This window comes from Notamacropus eugenii, chromosome 6 (assembly GCF_028372415.1).
Source record: "Notamacropus eugenii isolate mMacEug1 chromosome 6, mMacEug1.pri_v2, whole genome shotgun sequence".
NCBI lineage: Eukaryota > Metazoa > Chordata > Mammalia > Diprotodontia > Macropodidae > Notamacropus > Notamacropus eugenii.
Window position 1 is genome coordinate 316,711,723 of NC_092877.1, and position 13,885 is coordinate 316,725,607.

General features: G+C 38.3%; 1 protein-coding gene across 2 annotated transcripts; it reads right to left on the reverse strand.

Annotated features, from left to right (window-relative positions):
* Positions 1–3,783, reverse strand: LOC140509805 (C-X-C chemokine receptor type 1-like). Of its 2 annotated transcripts, none has more exons than XM_072617754.1 (2): positions 3,655–3,783; positions 1–2,053 (listed from the first exon to the last, which is right to left on the reverse strand). In XM_072617754.1, the coding sequence occupies exon 2, from the start codon at positions 2,048–2,050 to the stop codon at positions 1,001–1,003; it is 1,050 nt and encodes a 349-aa protein (XP_072473855.1). In that variant the 5' UTR covers positions 2,051–2,053; positions 3,655–3,783; the 3' UTR covers positions 1–1,000. The 2 variants fall into 2 exon arrangements, with proteins under 2 accessions (XP_072473855.1, XP_072473854.1); XM_072617753.1 differs by having other exon boundaries at positions 1–2,056; positions 3,655–3,782.
* Between the last annotated feature and the right edge of the window lie 10,102 nt (positions 3,784–13,885).

Here is a 13,885-nt window from a genome sequence, read left to right on the forward strand (position 1 = left end):
TCAGTCAATCAGTTAACATTTATTAAGTACCTACTATGTGCCAGGTACTGTAGTAAGCACAGGGAATACAAGGAAAGACAAAAAAATTCCTGCTATCAAAGAACTCACAGTCTCGTAAGGGAAACTACAGGTAAACAACTAAGTACAAACCAGATATATATACAGTATAAATTGGGAATAATCTCAAAGGAAAGGCACTAAACCAGATATATATACAGTATAATTTGGGAATAATCTCAAAGGAAAGGACAGAGAATGGCTCCTTGCAGAAGGTGGGATTTTAGCTGGTTCTTGAAGGAAGCCAAAGAAGACACGAGACCAAGATGAGGAAGGAGAGCATTCCAGACATGGGAGTCTGCCAATGGAGATTTCAGGAGATAGATTGTCATGTTCTAGGCACAGCAAGCTCTTTGAAAGTCAGTTAGAGAATTTTTATAAACAGAAGCCCTTTCTGGATCAGGGGCATGGAGATACTACTTAGGGGAAAAACAAGGCAAAACTGTAGGTAGTATGTTGAGATAATATTGTCTCCTTCTCAATGTCGCAGGACCCCATCCTCAGGGTCCCTCAAAGCTTTCTCAGGCTTCAGTCCCCTCCTCTTATTCATTCATTCAACAAATATTTGTTCAGCCCTTATTGTGTTCAGGGAACTATGCCAAGTTCTGAATATGTATACAAAGATCAAACCAAAGCAATTCTTGCCCTCAGGGAGCTTATATTCTATGTATGTACAAAGATAAATATAATGCAAGGTAATTTGGGGAGGAAGAAGCTGATGAAACCTGGGGGCATCAGGAAAGACTTCACAAAGAAAGTGACACCTGACAAGAATACTGAGAAGCAGAGATGAGAAAGAAATATATTCCAGACATGGGAAAAACATACTATAAGTTTTCATCCCCATATTCTAAGCGTCATCTTTCAATCTCAGTCAGTCCAATGATTTCTTATCGGTAGAGTCTTTTATCTAAGTTGCTGAGAAATTCTGAACTGATGATACTCAGACAGCAGTCGAAACAGAAGAAGAGTGAACAGAGGAGACTGAAATATGGTGGCGTGCCAAGAAATCCTTACTGATCACACCATGGGCAGCCAGAATTTTAAAGAAGCTGTGGCGAAACTTCTGTCCAATGAAGACATAGATAATGGGGTTGAGGCAGCTGTGGAGGAAGCCCAGCACTTCAGTGGCATCCATGGCCTGTTCAATCGCTTCCCTTCGTGGACAAGTGTCCTGAATTATCTCAGTCCTCAGGAGGGTGTCAGTGATCAGCACCAAATTGTAAGGCAGCCAGCAGACTAAGAAAACAAGAACTACAGCAAAGATAACTCGCATGATCCGATGTTTCTGCCCCATTTGTGCCTCAGAAAGGGTGCGCAGGGTGAAGCCATAGCAGAAGAGCATGACTAGTAGGGGCAGGACAAAACCAAAAGACTGGGGCAGGATCCTCAGTACCAGCCGCCATTTTGCAGTATTGTTGCCAAAGTTCTCATAACAGACAAAGCCATAATAGTCTGACTCGATTGCCTCTCGGGAGAAAAGAACAGGCATGGACAAGATCAAGGACAGGCCCCAGATGCCCATGCAGATGAATTTTACCCACTGGCGCTTTTGAGTCAAAGTACGAGTGGCATGGACAATGGCTAGGTAGCGGTCTACACTGATGCAGGCCAGAAGCAGAATGCCACTGTAGAAGTTGACCTCCTTCAGAAGAGAGACAAACTTGCAAAGAGAAGTGCCATAGATCCAACCTTTCACCTTGGAGGCAGCCCAAAGGGGTAGGGAAAGGGCAAAGAGCAGGTCAGCTATGGCCAGGTTGAGCAGGTAGATATCTGTGACTGAACGGCTGAGCCGGTTGTAGAGGATGACCAGCATCACCAGTGAATTTCCCAGCAAACTCAGAAAAAACACAATACTATAAATAACCATTACAAAATGCCTATCCAGTCTCCAATACTTGCAAGGAACAGCATCTGTTGATACGATATCAGTATAATTGTCAAATTCAGAATCCCAAATGTCTTCTTCAGTTACAGTGAATCTTGCAGCCATGTCCTACTGAAAATAGCAGAAAGAAAGATAATATAATTAGATTCCTTAATGAATTTCTATTAATTCTATTAATAATGGTTACATTGTAAAGAATGAACAATTTGAAAAGCCTTAGGAACTCTGATTAATACAATGACAAGTTGTACCAGTGATAGAGAATTTTACCCACTTCCTCACAGAGAGGTGATGGACTTAATATGTGACACACATATTTGGACAAAACCAATATAAGAATTTATTTTGTTTGACTATGCATATTTGCTACAATAGTTTTGTTTTTATTTTTTTTAGTAGCAAGTAAAAAGAACATAAACACTAATTTCAATTTTTTAACTTAATTTTAAAAAGAATGGGTGCGTACATGTATGTGTGTGTTGCTTTTTGAGGGGGACTGGCATCAGAGAGGTTGATGAGGGGTATCTTGTGGTCAGCATCTTTTATACTTTATTAACTGAGTGCCTCATCTTCACAATGGGATAGAACTGAATGCAAGAAGAAAATTTTAATCCAATAGAGCTGATCACAGCTCTTGAATTATACCCCCCAACCCATCTCAGCTCTGCTTTCAGCCCCTCTCTCACCTTCATTTCTATTCCCAACAAATGAATGGAATTATGAAGTTAAGAAATGTCCAGTGGGTCCAAAACAAAACCAGCCCTAGAAAAAATTCTTCAGTGACCAAAGGTGACCCTGGTCTCCTTCCTTTTTCTGTATTCTTTCTACATTCTGTCTTCTGTGATTTCTGCCCCATTCAGTTGCCAAAAAAATCACCACAATCTCTTATCTCTATCAAGTCTTACTGTCATGGAAGAAACTACTGTTCCTCATTTATACTTCAATGGGGGGAGGCAGAGGCATTTTAAACTTTTTTCTATTTGAGAAATGATAGGTTATTTTCTATTAAAGGAAATGTGTGCATTTGAGAATATAGGACACCACTTCTGATCTGTCCCACGAAATCAAATTTTGTCCAAAAGTAGCCATGTAGGGAGGTAGAATGTTAGAACTAAATTTAAAAGACAGTTTCTGTTCTTGACTTTGCCACTGACCAGCTGTTATGACCTTGAGCAGATACCTTCCCTGGACTTTAATTTTCTAAGTGTCCTCTAACATTCTATATGTCTGTGATAAATTTATTTCAACCAGTTGTAAATTATACAAGGATTTCATTCATTCATGTATTCACACAATCATAAGTAAATCTTACTAATATTATGCTGCAAGGGTTACAAAAAACTTTTCTTCACAGCTCCAAAAGGTAGAAAGAGCAAGAATCATCATCTTCATTTTACAGATGAAAACTTGAGGCTTAGAGAGGTTCAACAGACACTCAGTAGAAAATTTTTATTTGGGTAGAAGACAAACTCTTAAGACAAAGCAGCAAGTGTCTAATTGTGGCATTTGGGGCATCTGTCCAAAAAGGAGAAATAATGTTTTTTATATGACTTTCTCAGTGCCCAATTCTACCTTTACATGAAGTCAATTCTAATCTCTAGTCCACATACCAGGAAACAATTTAATAGAAAACAAGAAGGGAAATCAAATCCCAGGAGAAATTTCCTAAAGTCCAGAGAAAGGCCCCCAAACCATAGCTGACTCCTTACCTGTATTACATATGCAGCTTCTCCTCCTGTCCTCCCAAGCTAGACTCACAGTAGAACTTTGAAAAAAAAAGTGACTTAGACATTTGGGCAGAACATGATGACTATAAAGGAAAACCACAAGTTCAACCACCCTTCCCCCTCCTCCCCATCTCTCCCTTCTGGGCTTTGCCCCACCTCTGGAGTAGGAAAAGAGGACCTAGACAGTCTTCTCCACTGAAAAAAATATATCACTTCTCTATTCGAAGAAAATGTAGCACAGGAAGAGGGGTTAATACCGGAGAAATAACTATCGTGCAGCCAAGCGTGTGTTTGGTCATTACCCATGCCTCAGTCAGTGGGAGTCAGAACCAATGCAGTGGAAAGGAAAAGATTAGATTTGTAGTCTGAGGACCTGGAATAGAATACCAGCTCCATCATTTAATAATTGTGTGACCTTGGAAAAGTCATTTCCCCTAGTCTTTTTCATCTGTAAAATGAAGACACTTGGAAGGTCACCTCCAATTTCACATCTATAATCCCCTAATCCTTTTCCAGTGTTTGCCTCTGGGGACTCAGTGCCAGTCTCCTTGGGGCATTCTGTCCCTTGAACTCACACCTGAAGTCCGCTTAAGGTCTTCCTTTAGACTCTGTTACAGAAATTTCCACACTTACTACCACCTCCTTCTGATGGCTGTACAGACCAGTCTGACTCAGCTTGCTATTTTTCAGTCTGGTCAGGTAGAATACTAAGAAATGCATTTTTCCCTGGCCAGAGGATGCCCAGTTAACTTGGTGTTTAATGACTAGATTTCTCTTTCTTTCTTTCTTCCTTCCTTCCTTTCTTTCTTTCTTTCTTTCTCTTTCTCTTTCTCTTGTGCACTACGAAGCTCATGGATTGCACACCAATAGGTCCTGCACAAACTCTACTTAATGGATGTTTTCTGCTCCTGGCTTAGGAGTGATAATCCATAGCTACTGTTGCTCTTTCCCTCCCAGCTTGATTTACCTGTATTTTATTTTCTTTTGCTCCTGATTACTTCTTGAAGAGGCCTATTCACTGAATGGGTGTCACCACACTCTAAATGAATATCTGAATAGAGTTTAGCCACAAAAGGCCAAGGTCTCCCATTGCATCCTGGACTGTCTCTAGCCATCCTGATGAAGATCTAGTCACTGTATCCAGATGGCTCAGGAGGAGAAAGTGAAGCTGGTGACCTTGCACAGCCCTTCTTCAATCAAAACAAAGTCAAATGTATCATTTCTCTGACGTCATGGTCTTCTTCAAAAATGAAGGATGAACACACAAAAAAAATAGCATTTTCCCCACTTCCTCAACATTCCTGTGAGCTCAGTAGCACAAATATCATTAGCCCCATTTTACAGAATGGCTTGAAACTGAAGCTTAGAAGAAGAAAGGGACCATTTGACCCATCCAGACTCCAAATCCAGAGCTCCCTTTTTCCTTGTTATCTGAAAGCCAGTTGCACCAAAAGAATGGGTAGCACTTCCCTTATGGTTCCCAAAAACCTTCCTTTAGCCTTTGCTCCCTGTACCATCTCCAAAGATGGTTTTCCCATTGACCCCAGAAATTCTTCCAGCAGTTTGATATTCATTCATTCTTTGGGATAAAACATTGCCCACTCTGAGGGCCATCTTAAAATCAAACCTCCCTAGTGAGTAACATTCATTCCTTAACAGCTTAAAGCAATGGAAACCCTTCAGAGAAGATAGAAAGGGGGAATGATCATGGCAAAAAGAAAAAAGAGGGGAACTTGCTTAGAAAACAAACTGCCTGTTTCTAGGTTTGGTAGAGACTTTAACCTTCATTATTATTACCCAGGCTTCACCAGATAGACAAAGTTGAGTTTTGGTACTGTGTATCCCCAAATCAGGAGTTCTTTACCTTTTTTGTGTCATGGCCTCTTGGTTCATCTGGTAAAGCCTAGGGAACCCTTCTCCTAATAATAATGATGAAGGTTAAAGGCTCTGCCAAACCTACAATGAACCTCATGAAAATCCCAGGAATTTGCTAGCTTGAGTAATGCCCAGTGGCTTGTCCCTCTTTTTCCTTTTCAAATATATTTCGATGTCATTTTTCTGCCTATTATCTCCTTGTTCTGCTTTGTGATCTTCCACAAGGCAATTCTTTCCTCCTTCTATAAAGAAATAATCAGAATCTAAGAGGCAGCCTGTATAGACAAGATTCATAGTGACAGATACCCTTCTTAGTTCTTATCTCTGCTTCTTTGCAAATTCTCCCACAGTTTCCTGGCCCTACTGGTGCTTCAGCTGCCTTTATCTCCAGCCTTGAGGGATATGTTTGCTCACCATTACAACTAAGCCAATCAAATATATTCATAACCATAGACAAGCAACTGATTATTGTTAAAGAGTTCAGTACTAGTTAGGTCAAGGATTGTAGTTGCAAACAGTTCCAGCAGGGGGAAGCATTAACCATAAACCCAACAGAGAACTATGTCTGTGGTTAGACCCATACCCATTCCTCCAGAATGGAATTTTCCTCTAAAGCACCTTTCTACCTGGGAAAGCCCTATGGACATACAACATAAGATCATAGATTCAGAAAACCTTTGATACTTCCTACATAAATAAAAAATAATAATTCCATTGAACTTGTTTGATGATTTTCTTTTATAAAGCAACCCAAACATCCACATTTAAAATTGAGAACCAGAAACATGAAACTCTATTCAGTAAAGTTCAATAGTTTCTTTTTAATTCAGTTTTCTGTTATAGTCAGTTAAGAAGGAGACAGAGAGAGAGAAGAGAATGAGGAAAAAAGAAAGAGGGGAAGAAGAAAGAGGAGGAGGAGGAAGAAACATCCTTTCCTACACACTATTCCTTTCTATGTTTTAATTCCCCTTGTTAGAATGTAACCTTTTTAAGGGTGGGAACTGACATTTATATTTGTATACTCAATGCTCAGCACCATTCCTCACACCTAGTAAACAGGTTAAATATTTTTTATTCATTCTGTACCTGTAAGCCTGATTTGTTTTTTAACCTAAGTACAGTACTTTGCATTTATCTCTACCAAATTTCATCTTAATAGATTAGGTACATAATTCTAACCTGAAATATTTGGATCTTGATTCTGTCCTAAGATGTACCAGCCATCACTCCCAGGGTCAAGTCGTCTGAAAAAAATGATGGGTTTTCATCTTAGTATTCATTCTTTAAAATGGAATATATAAATGAAACTGACCAAAATAGGATTGAAGAGAGAAGTTTCTACCTGAACCTAGAGGTTGAAATGATTCCATTAATCTAAGTATATTGCATTTTTAGCATTCCCCTTCATCTATATGTCTAGTAATCCTACTTAAAAAGGATTAGCTCATTCTAATCTTGATAAGCTCACACTGACTCTTAGTGATCACTACTTCCTTTCCTAAGCATTTATAAGTCACCTTACATATTCTAGAGATCTGCCTTCTAGTTCAAATAATTTACCTTCTTCCCTTTTTATAAGTACTGTGGTGCTTCACTACCTGTCCATTATTTTTTCAGAGACCACCAGCAGCAGCTCAGTCATCATGTCCACACATTATTTCAGAACCACAGGATATGGTTCTCCTAACTCTAGTGACTTGAATACCTTGAAGGCAGCTAGGGGCTCCTCTGACTGTCTTTTCCCATATCTTCCCTCATCTATTCCCTCATCATCATTTTTGTTCTTGCCCACTCAGGTTGAAGATCATTCTGCCTTGCATAGAAAATAGTGGCAAAAGGAAAATTGAGAAAGACCATGGCTCATAGGATCATAGGCTAACTGATTTAGAGTTGGAAGGGGCCTAAATGGTCATCTAGTCAACTTCACAGAAAAAGAAACCTTAATCAAGGCAAAATGTTGAGTCTGGGGTTTCAAATCCAGCATACTTTCTGATGCATTGAACTCTGCTTTCCAGCCTTTGTCCATTAGAATCAATTCATCAACCATAAACAGGGGTCTTTTCTGATCTTTGATGTTCTAGAGCCATTCTCAAAGTTAATTGTTTGTCCTTTTAGGGTAACTGTAGTTCTGAAAATGGCAGGCACCTTGGGAAGATGTAAAGTTAAAGAAATATAAGGATAGAAAAGCTAGGCATTATGTGACATATATCCTAGATTTGAGGAAACCAGATTTCAAAGGGCTTACAGAAAGCATAGGCAAAGCTCTACAAGAGGGTATAGTAGATAGAGATAAGTCCTGGAGTCAAGAAGGCCTCAGTTCAAATCCAGCTTGAGACACTATGTGACCATGATAAAGTCATTTCACCTTTGTCTGCCTCAGTTTCTTCATGTGTAAAGTAGGGATAATACTAGCACCTATCTCCAAGAGTTGTGAGGAGAAAATGAGATAATTTTGGTAAAGCTCTCTGCTTAAAAAAGTTTTCTTAAATTTTTTAAAAAATTCTATGGGGGGACAGAGCCAAGATGGTCACGGGAGAACAACTGCTCACCTAAGGTCTTAGACAAACTCCTTCAGATACCTGTAAAAAGAGAGTCTGACCAAATTTTAGAGGTACAGAATCCAATAGGAGACAGACAGTGGCAGATTCACAGCCCTGGACAGACTGGAAGGTCAACAGGAAGGAACTGTTCCATGGAGGTGAGCCCACAGTACACAGCGCAACACGTCCAGCTGAGCAGGAAACCCCCAGGGCAGCCTGAGCCAGCAGCAGCACAGTAGAACCCCAGAGTGGCAGCCCAGGGCTGGAGACCAGTGGAGCTGAGCAAGTGACAGCTGTTGAGCTACAGGTATCAGCTGCAGCAGCTCCTGAGACTTTCAGCCTGCAGATTAAATGTCTGTAAGTCACCTACTTAAACTTCTGGGAGCCAAAATGGAGGAGTGATGGGTAAATGCTCTCTCCTCTCTCCTTGTTGACCTCGAAAGAACCATAAAATATTTCCCCAGAAAAATCTTAGAGCAGTGGGATCAGTAGAAGGGGCAAACAGTCTCATAGCACCTGAGGCTAGGAAAATCACTAAGGGAGATTCCTCTTACTGTGATGGAGATGACCAGAAGGGCAGGAATTGGGGGGGGGGGGGGAGGGGAGGAGATAGAAACTCACACTACAACCTAGGTGTGCCTAAGTGCTCTAGGGGAAACAGGAAGACAATAGGGCAGCCAGGATCACCAACCCCTGAACTTGCCTTTGCCTCAGCCCAGCTAAGGAGATCTCCCTTGACCAGACCACCCCTCCCCTACACTTAACAAGCTAGCCCCAGGGTTGATTGGGGAAATACAAAACAAAAAGAAAAAAAAGCACCTGCCCTTAGCTTTTTCATACCAGTCAGCTCAACACCTAGTTCTCCAGCTTCTAACTGAAAGAACCAGAGGTCACAGCACACAAAGCCTCACCATCATGATCAAGAAGAAGCAAAGCAAGGGCGTAAAAACCATAGAATCTTTCTATGAGGATAAGGACCAAAATACAAATACCAAAGAGGTCAGTAGTAAGATTGTCCTCCCATCTGAAACTTCAGAAAGGGCTATGAACTTCTCAAATGCACAAACATCTCTCCTGGAACAGCTGAAGAAAAATTGGCCAATGATTTTAAAAGTATGAAAAAAAATTCTATGAAGAGAACACCTCTTTAAAAATTTTCTTTAAAAAGGAAAATTGAACAAATGGAAAAGGAAGCACAAAACCTAACTGGGAAAACTGGACAAATGGAAAAGGAAGCAAAAAGCCTAACTGGGAAAATTGGACAAATGGAAAAAGAAGTACAAAAACTAACTGGAGAAAATAATTCCTTTAAAGGAACAATTGGACAGATGGAAAAGGAGATGCAAAAATTAACTGAAGAAAACAATTTGATAAAAATTAGAATTGGGCAAGTAGAAACTAATGACTCTATGAGACATCAAGAATCAGTCAAACAAAATCTAAAGAATGAAAAGATAGAAAAAAATGTAAAATATCTAAATGGAAAAACAACTGACCTGGAAAATCGATCCAGGAGAGAAAATTTAAGAATTATTGGCCTACCAAAAAGCCACAATGAAAAAAAGAGTCTGGACAATATCTTCCAAGTAATCATCAAGGAAAACTGCCCAGAAGTGCTAGATCCAGAGGGCAAAATAGTCAGTGAAAGAATCCACCATTCACCTCCCAAAAGGAATTCCAAACTAAAAACACCAAGAAATATTGTTGCCAAATTCCAGAACTATCAAGTGAAGAAGAAAATACTACAGGCAGCCAGGAAGAAACCATTCAAATATCAAGGAGCTACAGTCAGGATCACACAGGACCTTGCAGCTTCCACATTAAAAGATCAAAGGAATTGGAATTTGATATTCTGTAAGGCAAAGGAGCTGGGACTACAACCAAGGATCAATTACCCAGCAAAGTTCAGCATAACATTTCAGGCAAGGAGATGGACATTCAATGAAATTAGAGATTTCCAGACCTTCCTGACAAAAAGGCCAGAACTCAATAGAAAATTCAGTCTTCAAATGCAAGTCTCAAGAGAGGCATGAAAAGGTAAACAGGGGAAAAGAAAAACTTGTTCCTCAATTTGGGCAAACTGTTTACCTCCCTATAAGGGAAGATGACACTTGTTAATCTTGAGAATTGTACATCTATTATGAAATATAAAAGGATTCTACATAGATAGAGGGAACAGGTATAAAGTAAATGATGTGATGATAAAAATGTGATTTAAGCATGCAAAGAGATTGTAACAGGAGATGTGAAAAGGAGGAAGAAGAAAATGGTAAATTACATCACAGGAAGAAGTACAAAATTATATTAGAGTAGAGGGAAAGAGGGAGGGAGATGAGCATTGTTTGAGAGGTACTGTCATCTGATTTGGTTCAAGGAGGGAACAATAAACTTAATTAAGTATATAAATCTAACTAGATCTATAGGCAGTAGGAGGGCATGGGAGAAGAAAGAGGAGGAGAAGTTAAAAGGGAGGGAAGAAGTAGTAAGGGTAAAAGGGAGTAAAAGGGAGGAGAGCTGAAAGAAGGAAGGGAAGACTGCAAGAGATGGTGATCAAAAGTGAAAACTATTGAGGAGGGGAAGGGAGATGGGAGAACTAAAAGCACAAAAGGTGGGAAAGAGAATGGAGGGAAAAACACAAATTGCAATCATAACTGTGAATGTGAATGGAATGAACTCTCCCATAAGACAGAGATGGATAGCAGAATGGATCAAAAGCCATAATCCAACAATATGTTGTTTACAAGAAACACATTTGAAATGGGTGGATACACACAGGGTAAAGGTAAAAGGTTGGAGCAGAATATATTGTGCTTCAGCTGATGTAAGAAAAGCAGGGGTAGCAATCCTAATCTCAGACAAAGCAAAAGCAGAAATAGATCTAATCAAAAGAGATAAGGAAAGAAATTACATCCTGCTAAAAGACACCATAGACAATGAAGCAATATCATTGCTAAACATGTATGCTCTAAGTGATATAGCATCCAGATTCTTAGAGGAGAAGTTGGGGGATTTGCAGGAAGAAATAGACAGCAAAACTATACTAGTGGGGGACCTCAACCTCCCCCTCTCTGATCTTGATAAATCTAACCTCAAAATAAACAAGAAAGAAGTTATGGAAGTAAATAAAACTCTGGATAAGGTAAATATGATAGATCTCTGGAGAAAACTGAATGGGGATGGAAAGGAATATACCTTTTTCTTAGCAATATATGGCACATATACAAAAATTCACTGTGTTCTAGGGCATAAAAACCTCACAATTCAGGCAGAAAGGTAGAGATAATCAATGCATCCTTCTCAGATCATAATGCAATAAAAATTATATGTAATCAAAGGCCATGGAAAGATAAACCAAAATTAATCGGAAACTAAATAATCTAATCCTAAAGAAGGAGTGGGTTAAACAACAAATCATAGAAACAATCAACAATTTCACTCGAGAGAATGACAATAATGAGACAACCTACTAAATTTTATGGGATACTGCAAAAGCAGTTCTTAGGGGAAGTTTTATATCTTTGAATGCCTACATGAATAAAAAAGAGAAAGAGGAGATCAATGACTTGGGCATACAGCTAAAAAAGCTAGAAAAAGAACAAATTGAAAATCCCCAAATAAATACCAAATTAGAAATACTGAAAACCAAAGGAGAGATTAATAAAATTGAAATTAAGAAAACTATTGAACTAATAAATAAAGCTAATAGTTGGTTTTACAAAAAAACTAATAAAATTGATAAACTTTTGATCAATTTGATTTAAAAAAAGTAAAAAGAAAACCAAATTACCAATATCAAAAATGAAAGGGGTGAACTCACCTCCAATGAGGAGGAAATTAAAACAAAAACTAGAAATTACTTTGCCCAACTTTATGCCCATAAATTCAACAATCTAGATGATATGGATGAGTATTTTAAAAAAATAAAAGTTGCCCAGATTAACAGAAGAGGAAGTCGAATACTTAAACAATCCCATCTCAGAAAAAGAAATTGAACAAGCCATCAATGAACTCCCTAGGAAAAAATCTCCAGGGCCTGGAGTTAATTCTATCAAACATTTAAAGCACAGTTAATTTCAATACTATATAGGCTATTTGGGAAAATTGGGGAAGAAGGAATCCTTCCAAATTCTTTTTATTGTACAAATATGGTTTTGATACCTAAACCAGGGAGAGACAACGCAGAGAAAGAAAATTACAGACCAATTTCTCTAATGAATATAGATGCAAAAATTTTAAATAAGATTTTAACAAAAAGAATACAGCAACTTATCACGAGAATAATACATTATGACAAGGTAGGATTCATACCAGGAATGCAGGGTTGGTTCAATATTAGGAAAACTATTAGCATTATCAATCATATCAAGAACAAAACTAACAGAAACCACATGATTATCTCAATAGATGCAGAAAAAGCTTTTGACAAAATACAACACCCATTCCTATTAAAAACACTGGAAAGCATAGGAATAAAGGGAGCTTTCCATAAAATAATAAGCAGTATCTACCTAAACCTACAGCAAGCATTATATGCAATGGAGATAAGCTAGATGCATTTCCTATAAGATCAGGGGTGAAACAACGATGTCCACTATCACAACTATTATTCAATATGGTACTAGAAATGCTAGCTGTAGCAATTAGACAAAATAAAGAAATTGAAGGAATTAGAATAGACAAAAAAGAAACTAAGTTATCACTCTTTGCAGATGATATGATGATATACTTAGAGAATCCCAGAGATTCAAGTTAAAAATGACTTGATATAATAAACAACTTTGGCAAAGTTGCAGGTTACAAAATAAACCCACACAAATCTTCTACATTTCTATATATTAGTAACAAAATCCAATAGCAAGAGATAGAAAAAGAAATCCCATTTAAAGCTAGGGTAGACACTATAAAATATTTTGGAGTTCACCTGCCAAAACAAACCCAGAGACTATATGAACACAATTACAAGACACTTTTCACACAAATAAAATCAGATCTAAGTAAGTGGAAAAACATCAGTTACTCATGGGTAAGCCGAGTCAATATAATAAAAATGACAATTCTATCTAAATTAATTTACTTATTTAGTGCTATACCAATTAAACTGTCAGATAATTATTTTCTAGTGCTGGAAAAAATAATATCAGAATTCATTTGGAAAAACAAAAGGTCCAGAATATCAAAGGGACTAAAACAAAGAAATGATAGGGAAGGTGGCCTAATGCTACCACATCTCAAGTTGTATTATAAAGCAGCAATTGTCAAAACCACTTGGTGCTGGCTAAGAAACAGAGGGGCAGACCAGAGGAATAGGTTAGGTACTCAAGATACAGTAGTTAATGAATACAGCAATCTACAGTTAGATAAACCCAAGGACCCCAGCTTATGGGATAAGAACTCACAGTTCAACAAAAATTGCTGGGAAAACTGGATAACAGTGTGGCAGAAACTAGGCATAGACCAATGCCTGACATCTTATACAAGAATAAAGTCTAAATGGGTACACGATCTAGGTATAAAGATTGATACTATGGGCAAATTGGTGGAGCAAGGAATAGTGTATTTATCAGATTTATGGAGAAGGGAAGAATTTTTGACTAAAGAAGAGATAGAAAGCATTATGAAGTACAAGATGAATAATTTTGATTACATTAAATTGAAAAGTTTTTGTACAACCAAACCCAATGCCACCAAGATTTGGAGGGATGCAGAAAACTGGGAAAAAATTTTGCAGCTAGTGTCTGTGATAAAGGCCTCATTTCTAGAATATATAGAGAACTGGGTCAAATATACAAGAATACAAG

Excerpts from the sequence above, each read along its gene's own strand:
- LOC140509805 (XM_072617754.1), bottom strand. The coding sequence starts at position 2,050 with ATGGCTGCAAGATTCACTGTAACTGAAGAAGACATTTGGGATTCTGAA.